Consider the following 20,240-nt stretch of genomic DNA (forward strand, 5'->3'; position numbering starts at 1 on the left):
TTTTGTTTGGAGGAAAGGAAACCAAAATAAATACCCTAATGTAAATGTAAACATTATGCTGAATCTGGAAGTATTACCATTTCTTTATCTAAAAATTACGGGTACCATGTTTTTTTTCTGTTTTTAGTTTTTTCTTCTATCTTAATTTTTTTTGTAAAGTCAGTGCGTATTTACTTGGCGAATTTTTGGCTAAGTTCATAATTATGATCCATTTCATTGTCCTGTTTTAAATCTGCTCAAATAAGACAAATAAGACGCGCTATTAAGTCTATTGAAAAAAAAAATGAACCAGAGCCTTATCTTCTAATTTATCTTGTGATCTAAAAATAGATAGATACCTTTTATGCTGTTGAATCAATAAAGTTTAACCATCAACAGTTACAATACTTGATTCTAATGTAAAACGAAAGAAAAAAGGGAACAATTCCATACTAAGTAATTCTTGTTTAATCATATAGATCTGGTACAAACAATATAATCCATAAGCCAATATTGGCTCCAATTCACTTCAACAAGTCCCGCAACCTAAGTTGATAATATGTAATTTCTTTCTATTTCACGCATAAATTTGCTACCATTTCACAATGATTTATAAGACAAATATTAGAGCAAAAAAAGTTTAAATTCAGGCACATACACAGAAACATATCAGAGCTGGTCCACTCTTAAAAAAAAAGAAGAAAAAAAACACACAAAAAAGTAGATAAATTCCCTGAGCTGATATCTCAAACTTTAATTTGTGAGATATAGAAGTTTTTCTTGTTTTTGGGAACAGGCACGGAAATTCAAGGGGATTGGTTGGCACCACAAAACCCGCCTTCCCAATTAATTGCCAGATCAATTATCTAAATATTGTAAATTAGATGTCACTTAGATTTTTGGCGCGCCAAGGGATATGTATCGTAAAGAGCTAAGGATTGTGTGTCATTTTTGTAATTTTTGTAGAAGGATGAAAATAATAAGCTGTATCCTGGTGTTTGATTTACCCTGAGGATTTAAATAGTAAATTTGTATTGAAGAATATTACAGCTTTTGTTTTGTGTTCAGTAAAAAAATTCAGGTATAGTAGTCTCTGAAATAGAGGTATTCAACATTTTTTAGCCTAGCAGGAGACAGGACCGGTTTCTGCCCACCTCCAATGATTCTTTTATGACTTTAGGTCTCAATATGACATAAAGTACTTGATTATAAAGGACTATTCAGAGTGTACAAACAAATTTTCAGACATAGTGTGAGATCCATTCTTTAGTTTTGGACTCAATACCTTGATACATATGTCTTAATAGAATCCACTTCTGTTAACGTAAAATAACTATTAAATTACATTTTAAACACTTTATTAGTTTTTGAAAGAAATTCAATGATTGAGTTTAGTATCCATGAGCTAGAGCTTGTTTTTATTCATCCTTAGTCCTGTAGTTAATATATACCATATCAAAAAGAAGGAAACATTCAGAAATAAAAGTTGTAAGCTTTCCAGGGAATATAAAGTCTTCAACTTCTTCCATAGACCTTAGGCTAGAAAACCAAAATAAATAAAAAATCCATGCAAAAAGTAAAGAGTTTCTGTTAAATTTTCTCTATTTGAGACATAATTTTATTGCATCAGGCCACTAAAACCTTATGGTCCTGATATGCTACTAGGCCTCGTCTGTTTTTATTTAGAGTTTTTATTTTAGAGTTTAAAAAAAAAAACATTATCTAGTGTTCAATATCCCTTGGCATTCTGCACTGTAGTAACAAGGAAAGATTACTGTAATTGTCAATTTGTGTACTAGTAAGTGACTGATCTCAGTTTCTGAAAAAAAAAAAAATACATTGGTAAAGTGTGGAAAAAAAATTAAAAGACGCCAAATGTCTGCTGCTGGAGATTTTTAAGACATTAAATATTTTTTTACATTAAAAAAACATCTTTACCCTTGTTCAGCAGCTTAAAACTTCTTAAAAGTCGTTTTCTTTAGGGGAAATATTTTGATTTTGGATGGCTGATGATTTTTCATCAGTTCTGAGTGCCTCCAAAAGTTTGCTCTTTAAGCAGAATTTAAATATTTCTGATTCCAACCTCTGAATCAAAATTCGGGAAAATGTGCCCTTCCTCCCTTGCATCCCCTTCTCCTACTCTGTCTTGAGAGAAGGATGGATGGATCTTGAAAGTCTGAAATTTATTTAAGGGTACAAGAGCTTAATTTTTGGCGACATTAATGGCTATTCACTCTAAATTTGACGAGAGTTTCATTTGGCGAAAATCCCAGCCTCCGAGACATTTTCCAATATAAATAGACAGGATTTCATCCTAAAGCTTTTAAAATAAAAAATAAATATTCCTTTGGTAGATAATGCCTGAAAAACTTGAAAATCAAGGATACAGTGGCTCTACATTTACAAATAACTAGCGAAAAAGAAACAAACAAACATTTGGTACAATTTGAGGCTGTTTCATCAGTAATTTCGGAATCGAAATCAATTTAAAGTTGTAATAAAAAAAAGCTGATGTAAAACACGTATCCACTGCTTTGTTATTCCTTTTCTGTACCAATAGATACTGTTTCCGTGGCAAAATTTTTAGTGCGTATTATTTTCGAAACATAAACCACAGCAACATTAAGAGCTTCAACAAGTTTAACCAATTCAATCCTAAGTTTTAATATTTCCTTCTTATCGAGATTCAGCAGCCTGACGCACCTCATTTCACTCATGAGCGAGTTAGCGAAGAAAAATAATTGAAGACGAATTTGGAGCACTTTCATAAGTAATTTCACAATCTAACTAATTTCCAATGATTTCACTATACGTTACAGTCAGGTGATTTAAAAGAGATACCCGCTACACAGTTCTTTCTTATCCCTATCAGCAGGAAATGCTTGTGCAATATCCCTTAGGTAAATAATATTTCCATATTATATTGATGAAAGACTTAAACAAGTTCAATCAATATTGTCCTATGTTTTAATCTTTACTTCTTATAGAGATTGTAGTTTTTAAGCGTGAAGCAAATGATGCTGCTCGCTTCACTTCAGAGTGAGTCGTCACAGAATTTGTTTGAGTCGTCAATGACATCTGCCTACTGAGTTTATGTAGACATACTTTTACGTGCTCGACCATATCCTGAAACTGGAGAACCTAAAAGAAAATAAATAAATAAATTAGGCAAAGACAGTTTCCAACGTTTAAATTAACGTTTAATTTCCAACGTTTAATAAGGAAATAAATGAATAAATTTGACAAAGACAGTTTTCAACGTTTAATTTTTCAATCCCCTTAAAATATTTACAAACACATTTTGAATTTATTTTTTTATTAGCTCAAGCACTATGTTGAAAGTACTAAGGTATAGAGTGGAGTATTCTTTTAAGTGATTGTATTAAAATCAGGCTTAAATTAATTCAATATCAATTCTTATGGCATAAGTATTGATTAACTGAGTTTCTGAATTTTCAACAAATAGCCCCACAAAACAATCAATTCTATAAAATGAAAAAGGATCGTTGAAGTGACAGCTCTATTTTTCGCCGCATAAATAAAAAAAAAACATGAAAATAATTAAGTTCTATCAAGTAGAAATTGATCAGATAACAACCAATGGCATTTAGAATATTCCTCTCACGAAATCCCCCCGGAATGCCTCACGGAAAATCCCCCTGGAGAATTCTCCCTCATGGGAAACTCCCTATTGGGAAATCTACCCGTGGAACATGCCGCCACGGAAAAGTAACCTTGTGGACAATACCCTTGCAGAAAATTCTCTCCGCATGTAAAATTGAGCAGCCAAACAGAATTGAGCAGCGACAAATAAAAATAATGGAGGAAAAAAGGAATTTTGAAATTCTACCTACATTCCAAGCTATAGGCAGGACATCAGGTATTTAGGTATTAATGGGACTCTACATACTCCCCTCCCGGGAAGTACCTCTAGGATAATTCTCCAAGCGGAAAATCCACCGTGGGACCATGAAAAACCCTGTTCAAAATCCGCCCGGAGAAAAACTCCCACGTGGAAAATTTCTACCGGGAAATTTGCAACCACCCAAAATTCCCCTTGCCAATGCCCCCTGGAACTTCTCTCCAATAGTAAATTCGTTTTTCCAAGGATAATTAGGACGGATGAAAATAATGAAGAAAAGAGTATAATTGTCCATCAGCTATTATCAAGGAGGGGTGGTGAGCCATCATCTAGGGGGGCATATGCCAGGTGCCTAAAAGAGCGCATTTCATTACCAAAATTGTCCAAATATCCACGAGCCTTCGCATGAATTCATGAAGGGGAAGGGGGAATTAATTTTTCCTCTCTCTACATTTAGACTAAGCCCAAATAAGGATGCTAGGACCGCTAGCATTGCTCGTGTGGGTGTTGTATATAAAATACTTCAAATTCAAAGCCCTTGTCGATTTTATAGTCGCTATTGTATTTAATTTAGTTATGGCATGTAGTCTTGAATGTTTCTTATCAGCTCAAGCAGAGGAACAGCTGTGTTTTCATTATATATATGAGATAACTTTCCTAAAAATAGTAACATCAAAACCTTAATGATTTTGAGTTCTAAAGCATGAAATTATTGATAATTAGTCTAATATCTTGTCTCTTATATATTTTATCCATATTGAGAAAGCAAATCCTATCCTATAATTTCCACACAGACTCCATCAGAAACTCAGTTAGAATTCCAACCACATTAAATAACTGAAATAACAAAAAACAGGATATGGTTTTATAAGATAAAGAGGAAAATTTATATTAAAAAAAATACACAAAGTGCTTACTAGCGTTGCACAAATATTATATATACAAGCCCGTGAATGAACTACAAGCAATCCCTATCAAGGACATATGAGCAACACCCTCTGGGACATATTATCAAACCTAAGGGTTTTTCAAAGGTTTGTCTCATAAATATATTTATAAACTTAAAAATGACCAATTTTTTATTTGAACAGCGGAAACTTCCAATTTCATTACTAGATTACAGGGCTCCATGGCAATTCACAGCCAGTTGAACTTCTTGCGTGCTGATTTTTGTTCATGAATCTTGTTGCTGGTTGATTTTTCTCGTCATGAAAATTGTACATTGAATTTTCTCCTCGTGAAACAGATTTTGTTCATGAGCCTTGTTCCGTGCTGATTTTTGTTCGTGAAACTTGTTGCATGTTGTTTTTTCTCTTCGTGAAACTTGTACATTGATTTTTTCCCATCGTGAAACTCATTTTGTTCATGGAACTTGCTGCGTGCTAATTTTTGTTCATGAAACGTGTTGCGTGCTTATTTTCGTTCGTGAAACTTCCTTCGTGTTGATTTATCTTGTGAAACTTGAGCTCTGATTTTTCTCCTCGTGAAACTGATTTTCATCATGGGACTTAACACGTGCTGTTTGCTGAGAATTGTCACATGTTAGTTTTTCTATTCGTGAAACTTTCAAATTGATTTTTCTCCTCTTGAAACTGATTAACTTCATGGAACTTATTGTAAGCTGATTTTTGTTCGTTGAGCTTGTTGCGTGCTGGTTTTGTTCGTGAAGCTTGTTGCATGTTCGATTTTCTCTTTGTGAAATCTGTACATTGATTTTTCCACTCGCAAAAATTACTTTGTTCATGGAACTTGTTGCGTGCAGAATTTTGTTCGCGAAACTTGTTGCTTGTTGATTTTTATTTTCCTGAAACCTGTACATAGATTTTTTCCCCTCGCAAAACTTATTTTGTTCATAGAACTTGTTGCGTGCTGATTTTTGTTTCTCAAACTTATTGCGTTTTGATTTTAGCCCGCGAAATTTGTTGCATGTTGATTTCTCTCTTCGTGAAACTTGTGCATTGATTTTCCTGTTCGTGAATTTATTTTTTTTCATGGAACTTGTTGCCTGCTGATTTTTGTTTCTGGAAATTGCTGCGTGCCAATTATTTTTATTCGTTAAACTTGTTGCAGGCTGATTTTTCGTGTTTTTTTTGCGTGATGATTTTTGTTCGAGGAACTTCTTCCAAGCTGTTTTTAGCTCGTGAAATTTGTTGCACGTTGATTACTCTCTTCGTGAATTGCATTGATTTTCTCTTTGTGAAACTGATTTTTTTCATGGAACTTGTTGCCTGCTGACTTTTGTTCCCAGAAATTGTTGGGTGTTGATTATTTTTATTCGTGAAAATTGTTACAGGTTGATTTTTCTCTTCGTGAAACTTGCACATTTATCTTTATCCTCGTAAAACGGAGTTTCTTCAAGGAAATTGTGACATGCTGATCTTTATTCGTGGGACTTGTTGCGTGCTGACTTTTAACCTTAAAACTTGATGCATGTTGATTTTTCTATTCGTAAAAATTGTAAATTGGTTTCTCTGCTTGTGAAATTAATTTTTTTTTCATGGAACTTGTTACGTGCTGATTTTTCTTCGTTGAACTTATTGCATGCCAATTTTTATTCGTGAAATTTGCTGCATCTTGTTTTTTTCTCTTTGTGAAAGTTGTACAATAAATTTTTTTTCCTCGCAAAACTCATTTTGTTCATGGAGCTTGTTGCGTGCCAATTTTTGTTCGTGAAACTTGTTGTATGTTGACATTTCTTTTCGTGAAACTATTACATTGATTTTTCTGCTCGCGAAATTTATTTTTTTCATGGAACTTGCTGCTTGCTGATTTTTTCCTGAAACTTGCTGTGCGCTGATTCTTCTTTGTATGTGAAACTTGTTGCATGTTGATTTTTCTCTTCGTGAAACTTGTACATTAATTCCTCTCCTCGTTAAACTGATTTTGACTATGGAAATCGTTGCGTTGAGATTTTTGTTCGCGGAGCTTGTTGTGGGCTGATTCTCGCTAGTGAAACTTGTCACATATTGATTTTTCTCTTCGGGAAACTTGTAAATTTATTTGTCTCCTCGTAAAACTGATTTTCTTAATGGAAGTTGTTCCGTGTTGATTTTTGTTCGTGGAACCTGTGCCCGCTGATTTGTGTTCGTGCGATTTATTGCATGTTGATTTTTCTCTTCGTGAAACTTGCACTTTTTGTTCGTGAGATTTGTTGCATCGCAAAACTTGTTGCATGCTGATTTTTTTCTCCTCGTGAAACTAATTTTCTTAGTGGGATTTCTTGCGTATTGATTTTGTTTGTGGAACTTTTTGCGTGCCTATTTTTGCTCGTGAAATTTGTTGCTTGTTGATTTTTCTATTTGTGAAACTTTTACATTGATTTTTGTCCTTGTGAAATCGTTTTTTTGCGTGAAATTCGTTGCATGCTGATTTTTGTTCGTGGAAACTTTTGCTTGCTGATTTTTGTTCGGGAAACTTGTTGCGTGTTGATTTTTCTCCCCTGAAACTTGTATATTGATTTTCTTCTCGTGAGACTGATTTTGTCTATGGAACTTGTTGCGTACTGATGTTTGATCGTGGAACGTGTTGTATGTTAATTTTTCTCCTCGTGAAACTGATTTTGTTCATGGAACTTATTGTGTCCTTGTTTTTTGTTCCTGGAGTTTGTTGCGTGCTTAATTTCTGTTCGCGAAACTTTTTCCATGGTGATTTTTTCTCTTCGTGAAACTTGTACGTTGATTTTTGTCCTCATTAAACTGATTTTGTCCATGGAACTTTTTGTGTGTCGTTTTTGTTCGTGAAACTTGTTGCATGTCGATTTTTCTCTTCGTGAAGCTTACAAATTGATTTTTCTCCTCTTGAACCTGATTTTATTAATGAAACTTGTTGCGTGCTGATTTCTGTTCGTAACATTTGTTGCGTGCTGATTTTTATTCGTGAAACTTTTTGCATGTTGATTTTACTCTTGTTGAAACTTTTAAATTGATTTTTCTCCTCGTGAAACTGATTTAGTTCATGAAACCTGCTGCCTGCTGATTTTTTTCCTTGGATCTTGCTGCTACCTGAAATCTGTTCATGAAACTTTTTCCTGTTGATTTTTCTCTTCATGAAACAGATTTTATTCGTGGGACTTGTTGCGTGCTGATTTTGTTCGTGAAACGTAAATTATCTTGATATGCTAGTACGTTAGGTCAGACTAACGTAACCTACAAAGGATAAGATAGGTTAAATTAGATGAAGTGTCATCTGAACTGACTTAAGAGAAGAAAAATCAATTAACAAGTTTAGCGAAGCAAAATCAACATGAAACAAGTTTCTTACACAAAAATCAGTATTCAACAAATTCCATGAACGGAAATCAGCCCGCAGCAAGTTCTATGAAAAAACTCAGTTTCACGAGGAGAAAATCAGTATACAAGTTTCACAAGGATAAAAATTAGCCTGAAACAAGTTTCACGAACAAATGTCAGCATGCAAAAAGTTCTATGAAGAAAATTCGTTTCACTTGGAGAATAATCAATGTACAAGTTTCACGAAGAGAAAAACCAATATACAACGAGCTCCACGAACAAAAATAAGCATGCAGCAAGTTCCATGAACAAAATCAGTTTCACGGGGGAAAACATCCATATAAAAGTTTCACGAAGAGAAAAATCAACATGCAACAAGTTTCATATAGAAAGAAGAATCAGCGTGCAGCAAGCTTCAGGAAAAAAATCAATTTCGCGAGCGGAAAAATCAATGTAATAATTTCACGAACAGAAATGTCAAAATACAACAAGTTTCACGAACAAAAATTGGCACGCAACAAGTTCTAAAAACAAAATTTAGAACAGAACAACAGTTACCAGAACAAAAATCGGCACACAACAAGTACCACGAGTGGAAATCAGCAAGCAGCAAGTTCCCTGAATAAAAACAGTTTCACGATGAGAAAAATCAATGCATAAATTTCATACAGAGAAAAATCAACATGCAACAAGTTTCACGAACAAATATCGGCACGCAACACGCTCCACGAAAAGAAATCTCACACAAAAATTTCCATGAACGAAATGTAAACAACATCCTTAACCTTGGCTATTGTACGTTTAACATCTTCACTCAGATACAACAAATAAGGACACAACATGTTCCACGAAGTAAAATCAGCACGCAAAAAGTTCCATGATCAAAATTAGTTTCACGAGAAGAAAAAATCAATGTACAGGTTTCACGAAGAGAAAAATCAACATACAACCATTTTCACGAGGAAAATTCAGCATGCAAAAAATTCTGCGAACAGAAATCAGCACGCAGCAAGTTCCACGAGGAAAATAAGTTTCGTGAAGAGAAAAATCAATTTACAAGTTTCACGAAGAGAAAAATCAACCTGCTACAAGTTTCACGATCGAAAATCAGCACAAAACAAGTCCCACAAAGAAAATTCAGCAAGCAACAAGATCCATGAACAAAATCAGTTTCATGAGGAAAAAATTAATGTAAAAGTTTTGCTAACAGAAAAACCAACATGCAACAAATTTCAAGAGCAAAAAATCAGCATGCAGAAAGTTCCAGGAACATAAATCTGCATGCAACAAGTTCCATGAACAAAATCAGCCCGCAGCAAGTTCTATGAAAAGAATCAGTTTCACAAGGAGAAAAATCAATATACGAGTTTGATGAACAGAAAAATCAAAATGCAACAAGTTCCATGAAGAAAATTAGTGTCACTTGGTGAAAAATTAATCTACAAGTTTCACGAGGAGAAAAATCGATGTGCAACTTTCACGAAGAAAATAACTTAGTTTCATTAACAAAATCTGCACGCAACAAGTTCATGGACAAAAATCAGCCCTCAGCAGGTTCTATGAAAAAATCAGTTTCACTAGGAGGAAAATCAATATGCAAGTTTAATGAAAAGAAAAATCAACATGCAACAAATTTCATGAACAAACATCAGCATGCCGAAAGTTCCATAAAGAAAATTGGTTTCACCAGGAGAAAAATCAATGTACAACTTTAACGAAGAGATAAACCAACATGCAACTAGTTTCACGAACAAAAATCAGCTGGCAAAGATAACCACGAACTAAAATCCATACACAGCAAGTTTCTTGAGAAAAATTAGTTTCAAGAGGAGAAAAATCCATGTACAAGTTTCACGAAGAGAAAAATCAACATTCAACAATTTACCCGAACGGAAATCATCAAGCAACAAGTTCCCTGAATAAAATCAGCTTCACGAGGAGAAAAATCCATTTAAAAGTTTCACTAAGAGCAAAATCAACATGAAACAAGTTTAAGAAACAAAAATCAGCACGCAGAAAGTTCCACAAACAAAAATCAGCACGCAAAAAGTTCTCAGTTGAAAATTAATTTCATAAGGAGAAAAAACAATTTTCAACATTAACGAAAAGAAAAATCAGCATGTAACAAGTTTCACGAACATAAATCCGGACGCAACACGTTCCACAGAAAAAATCTGCACGCAAGAATTTTCCTGAACAAAATATAAATAACATCCTGAGCCTTGGCTATTCAACTTTTAACATCTGCACTTCTCCCTCCATCTTCACTAATGATCCTACCAATGTTGGCCACGCTGTTCACCTGATCTATCTTTTCGTTAACCAACGTCACCTTAACCCAGTCTCAGCGTTAACCCAGTCTTAGTGACTTAGTCTGCTTAACATTGATTTGCAGACCAATTCGAGCACCCTGAACTCGCAAAACCTCTAAAAGCTCATTCATTTTTCTCACACTCAGCATAACCTAAGTCCAGTAGAGTTTTTCTTCCCCATTCGATTCCGTGTTCTCCCTTTGCATTTTCTTTGCTCCTTAAGATAAAGCCCATTAAAATGATCCATATAAAGGGGGATAAAACATTACCCTGCATTATTCCTGACTGAATACGCCACAAGCTACTAACCACATTTACTACCTTAACCGCAGCAGTGTTATTTTCGTACATTGCACTAATCACTTTAGTGCTGGTATACCATAAAAGGATAAGGCCTTCGCTACGGCTCTTCTATCAACATAATCAAAACACTTGCTCATATAAACAAAACTAAGGACCAAAGGTGTTTGATTACTCAGGCACTTCTTAATTATTAACCTAAGAGTAAAAATTTGGTCGACACATCCTCTACCTTTTCTAAAACTGTACTGTTCTTCTCTCGTAACATTGTCTACAGCATCTCTCAGTCTAAAAAGTATCATATTACTAAGTCATTTTCCACCTAAAAGGACAAGGCTAATGCGTCGATAAATACCACACTCACTATAATCACCTTTCTTATACAGTTGTTTAATTAAGCTTTTTCTAGAGTCGCTAGGTACTTTTCCATTTCCAAAAATCATATTCGTAATTTCCAATTACTTATTTCTAACCTCAGAGCCACCATATTTATGAAACTTATTTACCACACTATCAGCACCTGGAAACTTATTATTTTCTGATCTTTTTAGTACTGTCACTAATTCTTCCTCACAAAGCAAGTGTTCCTTTAAATCCAAGGAATCACAAAATTTAATATTTTCCTCTCCATCTTTTCCTGCAACTCTGTCTCGGCTTAGCGCATTCTCCAAATGTTCTGCCCATCTGTTTTTAAATCTTTCCTTATCAATAGTTGCGGCCCCGTTCCTTCCTTTAACCGGGACAAGTCCAGATTGACAACACCCTCTCAATTTATTAAAATGCCAGAATAATATTTTACTATGATGTCGTCTAGTTACATCTTCCAGAACCTCGGCAATTTTATTCAACTCCTCTACTTCACACCTCTTTGGTAATATTTTTATGCTTTCTTCACTTTCTTTACATTCCTTTTGTTTTCAAGTGATCTATCACCCAGATCATTCTTGTATAAGCACCTTCTCCTCTGTGTTTAACATAAAGCTTTCTCACTAATATTCCTAGTTACAGTTCTAGTATCTTGTATTGATCCTGCCAGTCTTCGATTTATTATTCATTATAACATTATTATAACATAATCAATATTATTATAACATAATCAATAAGGTCTGCTGTCTTGTCATTACATAAATACCATGTTAATATATGGGCCATTTTATGACAAAACATCGTATTGATTATAACTAGGTTCTTATACCTAAAAAATTGCAGCCATCTGTAGCCATTCCTATTTTTTTCCTATACCATATTTATATAGGCGAGGATACCATCTATCCCTATTTCTACCGCTCTGGGCGTGAAAATCTCCTAATAAAAACACATCATTTCTACCTGGGACCCTGTCTATTTGCTGCTGTGACTGTAAGTAAAATCCTTCAGAGTCACTAGCAACTCCATCAGTCGGTTCTCAGGAGTACATACTTTATAACTGATATCCTGAGCTTTTTAGTCATAAAAAGAGTGATTACAATTTTATTATTAACACCTTCCCAGCCTAAACAAGACTTAACATCATTATCTTCCTTATTCATCATTATCCCTACCCTGTGTCTATGTACCCCATCCTTTCTTCCTCAGTGAACAAATTCTATATCAATTAATTTTACGTTTTCTATCCCTGGGATATGATTTCTAAAACTCCTACTGGGTCCATTTCGAATCGTCCGAATTCATCAGTCAAAATGTCGGTATAATAGTTATTTTTAACATCATAACATTCCAAGTTCTAATTTTCATATTCTTTAAATCATTGAAAATATTTTGGCTTCTGGAAAATCAAGTTTCCCGGACACCAGCGCCGGACAGGGACCAAAATATCTTCTCAAGTCTACACTGAAGCGCTGGAGCTGGCTTAGAACCGGACAGTAAGAAGTCCCTAGAACCTCCAACATGAATTGAGGCTTTGTGTAATCCTAAGCCCATCTTGGTCACAACATGGTTTTCAGCACTTGGCGATGCTCTTCTATGAACAAGAAATGAAATCCTGCACAAACAGTCTCAAGCCTAGTACTTCCGACTCATTATATATTGACGCCTACAAATATTATGCTACTACGAGGAGGCAACCCGTAGAAGAATTATCCATAAATCGGAATCCGGTGGGAATGCTGTGTTGTTTACTAGGCTATAATTTCCTAGAGGAATGTGACTCCTCAAGCTATTACTACCTCTACTAAACCCTAAGGCCCTTTTTGAAACTGGTTTCAAATCATTTTCTCCTTTCCTCTTCGTTCGTTAACCCTACCACTTCTTTAATGCTCTCAACGAAGGATAATCAATCTATACTTTCCTATAAAAACGCCTAAAATTAAGGACAAAACAGATGAGTTCTCTTTCTGAGTATGGTACAAATTTAAAATCTTTGTAAGGTTAGGTGCCATTCAAGCACAGAACCTTGTCGTGGGTTAAGTTTGAAGCCCTTCTTTACGACGGGTCAGTGGTTTTGAATCCTTTCTGGGAATTGAGTTAAACATTGGCGATATTTTTACCAATAAGATCAATGAGAATCGGCAGAATTTCCGAAGTAAGGACCAGCGAGAAACAAAATTAGGAAATTCACAGTGATGAGTTCCAATCAAAATTTGTTTATTTCTAACCTATTTCTTATTTATATGGCTTAAAAGAATCATAAAAAGATTTCTAGGAAACAAGTAATTTTTCCATTGACTGTTCCGAGTGGCGTAATTTCTTCTAGTCCCAGGGTGGGGGGGGGGGGGGGTTAGTTGCCGCCAATTTCCCCAAGTCTACTGAAATAACACTGAAAACTCGAAACTGAGCCCTATGGTAACATAAAGGGAAATATATAATAGAAATAACTGATCCGCATATGTGGATTCTGTAATTATATAGGCATATTTCATTATTGACAAGATCTTTGAAGACATCAAATTTCAGCTGGGAGGGGGGCAAACTTGAGTCAGGGGTAGTTACCCCCTGTCCAATAGCAAAATACGTCCCTGGATGTTTTTGTTTTAGCTGTTCCATTAACATCAGTGAACATCATACTTTGCTTCGACATGGAAAAGAGAAAGTTGTTGTGCAATTGTCATAGCGACAACCATTGTATGTGGGAACTGATAAATGGTAAATTTAACGACACTACTAGTTTGTTATTACAGTGTTTAGTCCAGAATTCACAAGACTGCTGCCAAATTCTCATTCATTTTGGTAAGAGGTAAAAGTAAAGATATCTTACCTCTTTGCAACCATTTGTGGCGTACTGACAAGGAACTGGTCTGAAAGAGCAAAATGCTTCGTGTGTTGCTTTACTATCCAGGAAAAGGCACTCAGAGCAACCTTGACTTTGAAATTTACAAGGAAAGGCAATTGTTAGAGCCACCTAAAAAAATAAAATAATTGAGCCCTTACGACTTTCTTATAAGAACTAAGAGAATAAATTGGAAATTACACAATTTCTCGAATACCCATTTCAATCGGTCCAAAATTTGCACTGGAACCATTGAACTAACCCACAAGCCCTGGACACGCCTGACATTTTTTGCGACTGTTTTGTTTTGCCGTTGCTACCCTAGCGTATACGCACTCGGGGGTAAACATTCTACCGTCGCAAAATTAGTCGACCATCAATAAATCTGAAAGCGTGCAACAAAAGTTTATTAAGTTGGACTTTGGAAGTAGTTGTCAATTAAGGGGATGTAAGTTTATTCCTAATTATTCCATATTTATTTATTGAACAAAGCCGTTTTGTATTTACTTTGATTTTAGCTGAAAAATGACAAATTTGTCCCCCACACGCATTGAAAAAAACAGTGTATGCCCCCGTCCTTTGAATTTATTGCACGCATATGCACGGGGGCAGCAGTTAATCTAGAAGCCATGCTGAAGACTAATAGGTCGAAATTTTTCAATGTAAATGACCACAAATTTTGTTAAAGTAGCATATCGTTTAGGGCAAATAAACTGGATTAACATTGATTTTTCATTTACGGTCAATAGGCCTTGATTTATTCAAGGTCCAAGGCAGGATATATTTTGGGCATTATCTCAAAAACGCCAAGTGTGTTTTGGGCCTTAGTCTGCAAAATGACCATAATACGACAAAAAAAAAAAAAATGACAGAGGCTAAAGCAATTAATGGTGAGTAAGCCTATCACGTTTTATTTTTTAAGGATTCCTACCTCAAAATCCAAACAGTTACCACGAAAAAGGTTATATTTTCTTTTTCATCTTCTTCGCAGTTCGTAGTTTAAGATATGACCACCAATTTGAGGCCCTTCTTTTTCTGGTTATTCTTAAAGAAGTCTTGCTTTCTACATATTTTTTTTTTATTGTTTGATCTATCACAAATTCTTATGGTCTTGATTTTCTGTTTTTCGTGTGTTTTTTTCTCTAAATATCTGATTCTTTCAGCTCTACAAGTATTTGACAAATCCAAAGGGCATGAGATAATGACCTCTATATGTTTTCCTCCGCCTTATATTTTGAAAATATTCTTTTTCGGATTTTAATCAAAAACTAAAATAAAAACAAAATTGAGCCCCTCTAGGTTTTGAAATATACCTTTTTTATTATCCGCCCTCCATTTCCATGTATTGGCGTCGCTGAAGGTACCACCAATTGAGGCCCCTAGCTGAAATTTAGGGTTTATTTTGAGATCTCTAAGAGCCTAAAAGTAGGAATTGTTACAGGAAAATGTAGGAATGCACAGGTAAATATCAAACAGGTCGTGGTAACGAACTGAAAGTAAGGAGCGAAACAGCACAATAGTGGCCAAAACTAAAAGAACAAAAATTTTATATCGTTAGATATATCTCCGATTTATAATAAGCCGATAAAGAATCGGTTTATTATGTTGATTCCCAATATATGAGATTCATTAAGCTTTGTATTACCCATAAAAGACTATGAGCCTGGAAAAAATTGCTAATTTCCGAAAAATAGGGAAACAATTCAAAAACGTCGAAGAATCTTAACGAAAATTGCACCATCAGATTCAGCGTATCAAAGAACCCTGCCGTATGGGTGTCAAGCTCCAATCTGCAAAAATGTGCAACATTATATTTTTCGTCAGAAGAAAGATCACGAATGTGTGTTTATTTGTTTTTTCCCCCAGAGGTTAATCGTATAGAGGTTTCCCAAGGGGTGATCGTGTTCTTATTTAAGTACACTGTACACACTATCGAAGGCATTACGAAGTATACATGGTACAGCAACGATGGCACAACAAAAAAGATGCTTGACTTCATCATTATTAGACGACGCTGGCTCTTGTCTTTCCAGAACGGTCGCTTACACAGAGGTACCGATCTCGGTAATACCGACGCCCGTCTCTCATTTCTGTAAGAATCAAACTTCGATTGAGTACCAACAAGACTAACTCCTCATTCTCGAAGAAGATAGACGCTACTCGGTCGCAGCACGATCCCTCGGTTTGCAAGTGGTGTATAGTTGAAATTTCCCACCGATTTGAGGCTCTCAACCAGTGCTCAGAAAGCGAGTCAGCGTGGAACACTTTCAATTACAATGTATCTCGCATCAGCCACAGAAGCTATGGGCTCGTAGCAGTGAAAAAAGAAATAGTGGATAAGCAGCCAAACGTTGGAGCTAATCAAACAGAGACGGCGAACGAAACTATGAGGAGATATGACGCTCTACAGACACACCAACAAACAGCGTAACTATATACTCCAAAAGGACAAGAAAGAGTTTATAGCGGGCAAAGCCACTGAGCTCGACCTAGCTGCCCAAAAGAAAGACACTGGTGAAACATTCAAACTTCTGCATGAGCTGACCGGCCAACAGACCATGGCATCCGCAAGCCTGGAAGCAGCAAACGGAGAAACAGCATACGACTAATAACAATGTCCTGGTCTATGGAAGAAACGCTTCGATAATCTACTAAATTAAGCTCCGCCAGATGGCATTGACTAAAGGCTCGTCACTGCCACTACAGAATCCGCCGCTGCCCCCGAAGACGTCAAAATTTCACTAGAGGAGATTAATTCCGCCTTAAAAAAAAAACTAAAAACAACAAAGCAGATAGAACCTGTGGCATCAATTCAAGACTATTTAAAACAAGGGGCCCTAGGATGATACTTTGGCTGCAGTTGATATTCAAGATCATCTGGTGCACTGAATTAATACCGTTAGACTGGAAGAAAGGAGTCCTTGTGCCCGTGTTCAAGCGCAAGGGCTTCGCTGCAGTAACTGCCGCGGTATCACCCTACCGTTTGTTCCTGGAAAGCTGTTTGTAATGATGTAATTGCGAACATTTGTTGTAAATTTGTTGCACATTATGTAATTACGATGCTTCTGCTGAAACGAGCAACAAGTCTACAACATACTTTTCTCCGCCCCCAACAAGCTGGATTTTTGCCAGACAGATCGACAATTGAGCACATATATACAGTCAGACAGATCATTAAAAAGACACTGGAATACAACAACAAAAAACGTACATAGCTTTCATTGACTTCCGTTTTGTCTTTGATACTGTAGACAGACGATCCTTGTGGATAATTCAGGAAGTTGTAGGCCTACCTACAAACTAAGATAGCATCTTTAAAGAACTTTATAGAAACACTGGAAGTGCCCTCCTGGTAAACGGTTAGCTTTCTTCTTCCTTCCCCAGCAACAACGGAGTACAGCAAGGATGCACTGCTGTAATTGAACTGTTGTAACTGAATTGTTTCGACTAAATTCTGAACAAGGCACACCGTGTCTCCTTCAGAATTGGCATCAGTTATGCCGGGAGGGCCCTCTCTGATATTGACTTCGCTGTCCCCTCCTCAACACCTCACTCTTTACGCTAAAATTTGACTTTCCGTCACAACGCTTTTTTTTTAAAGTAATAAAAACTTTAGCGTTAAGAGCGTGGCATTGAGGAGGGGACAGCCCGTTTCATATACAGAATAATTTCTGTTCGTTTTAATTTTTAATGTGGCTCCTTAATTCCAGTCAAAAAATTATTTTCTTTTTATTATTTGATCAGACAGATCGCTTGTCATTCCTTATCAGCACAGAAGTTCACTAAATAATCAAATGCCCTTAGTAATTTCAAAAGAAAAAAAAAAACTTCAAAAGAAAAAAGAAAAAAGCAAAGAAGAAAAAAAAAGAAAAGATAAGAACGTTACTTCGAAAAAACTTTTGACCCTGATACCAAAACAAATTTGCCGTCTCATTTTTTTTGTTGACTGACAGGCTATAAAATATTTTGTTCGCAAACATACTGCGCCACACAGAGAGGTACATATAATTCTGATTTTAAGGAACTGAAAAAGGGGATCAGAACATTTTCTTTGAGGGAAGTGGGGTGGATGTCTAAGCAAAATAGATATATTTGTACCCCTGGTTTTCCATTGTTTTGTTAGAGGGGTAATTCCAAGAAATTTTATTGTGTTTTCAGGTTGTTTTTCAAAATTCTCATAAATAGGTTTTTGCAATAAATTTTACCATTAAGATTAGTCAAAATCATAGTTACTATTCCTGAATCAGATTCAAATGAAAAACCCAATAAAATTTCTTGGAATTACCCCTCTAACAAAACAATGGAAAACCAGGGGTACAAATATATCTATTTTGCTTAGACATCCACCCCACTTCCCTCAAAGAAAATGTTCTGATCCCCTTTTTCAGTTCCTTAAAATCAGAATTACCATGGCTACCATGGCTACGTGAACCCAAATGCAGATATAAAGTAAGCACAAACATTGATTTTACTAAAAATGGATCCCAAAAAGGGCTACCAAAACCTTTTACCACCCACTTCAAACAGGAAGAGCTTTTTTGGAAACTTGGGTCGTAGCCATTTCGACTGTAAATTGTTAGCTCTAGTGCCCTTTTTAAAGGCCGATAAATACTAGAGGGAAACCAGCTATTTTCTGCCTTCCCAACCTCCTCTAACCCCAACAATATCGAAATAGAATTTGAGATATCTATTTTGTTAAAAAAAAAACTTCTAACTGTCTTGTAAGGTTGTCTTGTTATTACCCCACAGATCCAGTGTTAACCTTTATCTTACCCAGTTATGGTAACTTAATCGCAGAAACATACACAAAAAAAAATGAAATAAAGTTAAAATAAATGCTATAGGTTTGACTATACGACACCATGGGTTGACACCCTTTTTGGCTCCGGGTTAAAATCAACCACAATGCGAATATTAAAGGAGCGTTTGGTTCAGTTTTGTAAAAAACACATTGTTCCCCTTACATTTTATGAATTGGCACCCCTTAAAGTCAAACGCGCCAAGGAAAAACATATAATGAAAAAACTACTAAACCACTTACGAAACTTTCAAGACAAGATGCAGTGTCTGCACAGAGTGCAGGAAAAAGAGGAAATCGGATCCTAGCTAGCGTGGGCCTAACAGAGGCCGAAGTTATATCGAAGAAGCTGAAGTTAGTGATGACGAGAACGGGGATAACATATAGAAGAACCAAATCGGTTCAAACAAATGCATGCCGGAACTGTTACCACAAAAGTGAGATGTACCTCCTACTCAAACGAAGTTGACCAAGAAAGAGCAGAAGGCTTGACACCACAGGAATTTAACAAAAAATCAAGATACAACCAAGTTTTGCATGTTGTATGATTGAAGTTAGACCTTGATAACCAACTTACTACATTAATCAGCTTTGCTTTACTATAGTAATTAGTTTTAAAAGATTTCTTTTTAAAAGAAGCTTTTCAATGAAAAGTAAAAGGCTACATCAAAACAAAGACCAGCAAAAAACGATGTGAAATAATAACGTAGAAAAAACATACTATCAGAAAAATGCACCCTACAATTTAATTTTACACTTCAAGCACTTTTTGGACTTCAACAACTCAATGTTGTCCTTATAACGACCACCTTAGTCTTGGTTTAAGCTCCATCTATCGGTGTCAGCTACAAGTCTGAACTGTTAAGTCAGTTACTTGAGCATGGAGTAATAAATAAAGAAGTTACTAATATAGCGCTGAAAACTCTACTTTGCAACCTCTTGTACCTCAGTGACAACTTGGTTAGATAGGCTCTCTAATGACGGTATAGCTTTCGAGACTAAAAACTAATGATAACTGTTTTGCATGAACACAACGAAAGAGCAAGCGAAGACCCTGAGACTAATGGGAAAGATATCATCACAAAGAAAAAATGAGATTTTGTTACCTACAGCATTAGACAGTTTGTTGTTACACTCTATATTTTCACTAGATTTTCTAAGGCACAATACTGCAGAGTTAAAGTACCCCTTCGTCACATGTGGGGGTCTTGTTGTCCTTTTGTTTCACAGATATCCTATTGTGCCTGGCAATGCGCAGTATATGACTCAATCCCAGCTGCTAGGGTCGACGCAAGCACCTTTGCAGTCGAGAATCATCATTAATCAACGGACACAGCGCAACTATATAAAGCAAAGGTATATATACCTTTATATACCTTTACTTTAAGGTATATTAAAGGTTTATATACCTTTGCTGTGTCGATGGGTAAGGTTCATGGAACATCAAAATTACATGTATTTACGCAATAATACTGAAAACTTGACAAACGCCAAGTAATTGTTAAACGTAGTCTTATCCTGCCAAGCTCTTTTTATTTATTGAAGCTACTAGTCT

The 20,240-nt window shown here is 35.7% G+C and overlaps 1 protein-coding gene across 2 annotated transcripts in view; it reads right to left on the reverse strand.

The window, feature by feature from the left end:
- Window positions 1-429: 429 nt before the first annotated feature.
- LOC136029191 (E3 ubiquitin-protein ligase sina-like) overlaps window positions 430-20,240 on the reverse strand; it is a 35,026-nt gene continuing 15,215 nt past the window's right edge. Inside the window, exons 4-5 of one of the 2 annotated variants that reach the window (XM_065707328.1) lie at window positions 13,876-14,019; window positions 430-3,120 (exon numbers count right to left, since the gene is read on the reverse strand). In XM_065707328.1, coding sequence (XP_065563400.1) covers window positions 2,947-3,120; window positions 13,876-14,019 — 318 coding nt within the window. In that variant the 3' untranslated portion in view covers window positions 430-2,946. Of the gene's footprint in view, window positions 3,121-13,875; window positions 14,020-20,240 lie in introns of those variants that run through there. The other variant, XM_065707329.1, reaches the window with a different exon arrangement.

Source organism: Artemia franciscana, chromosome 7 (assembly GCF_032884065.1).
Source record: "Artemia franciscana chromosome 7, ASM3288406v1, whole genome shotgun sequence".
Taxonomy (NCBI): domain Eukaryota; kingdom Metazoa; phylum Arthropoda; class Branchiopoda; order Anostraca; family Artemiidae; genus Artemia; species Artemia franciscana.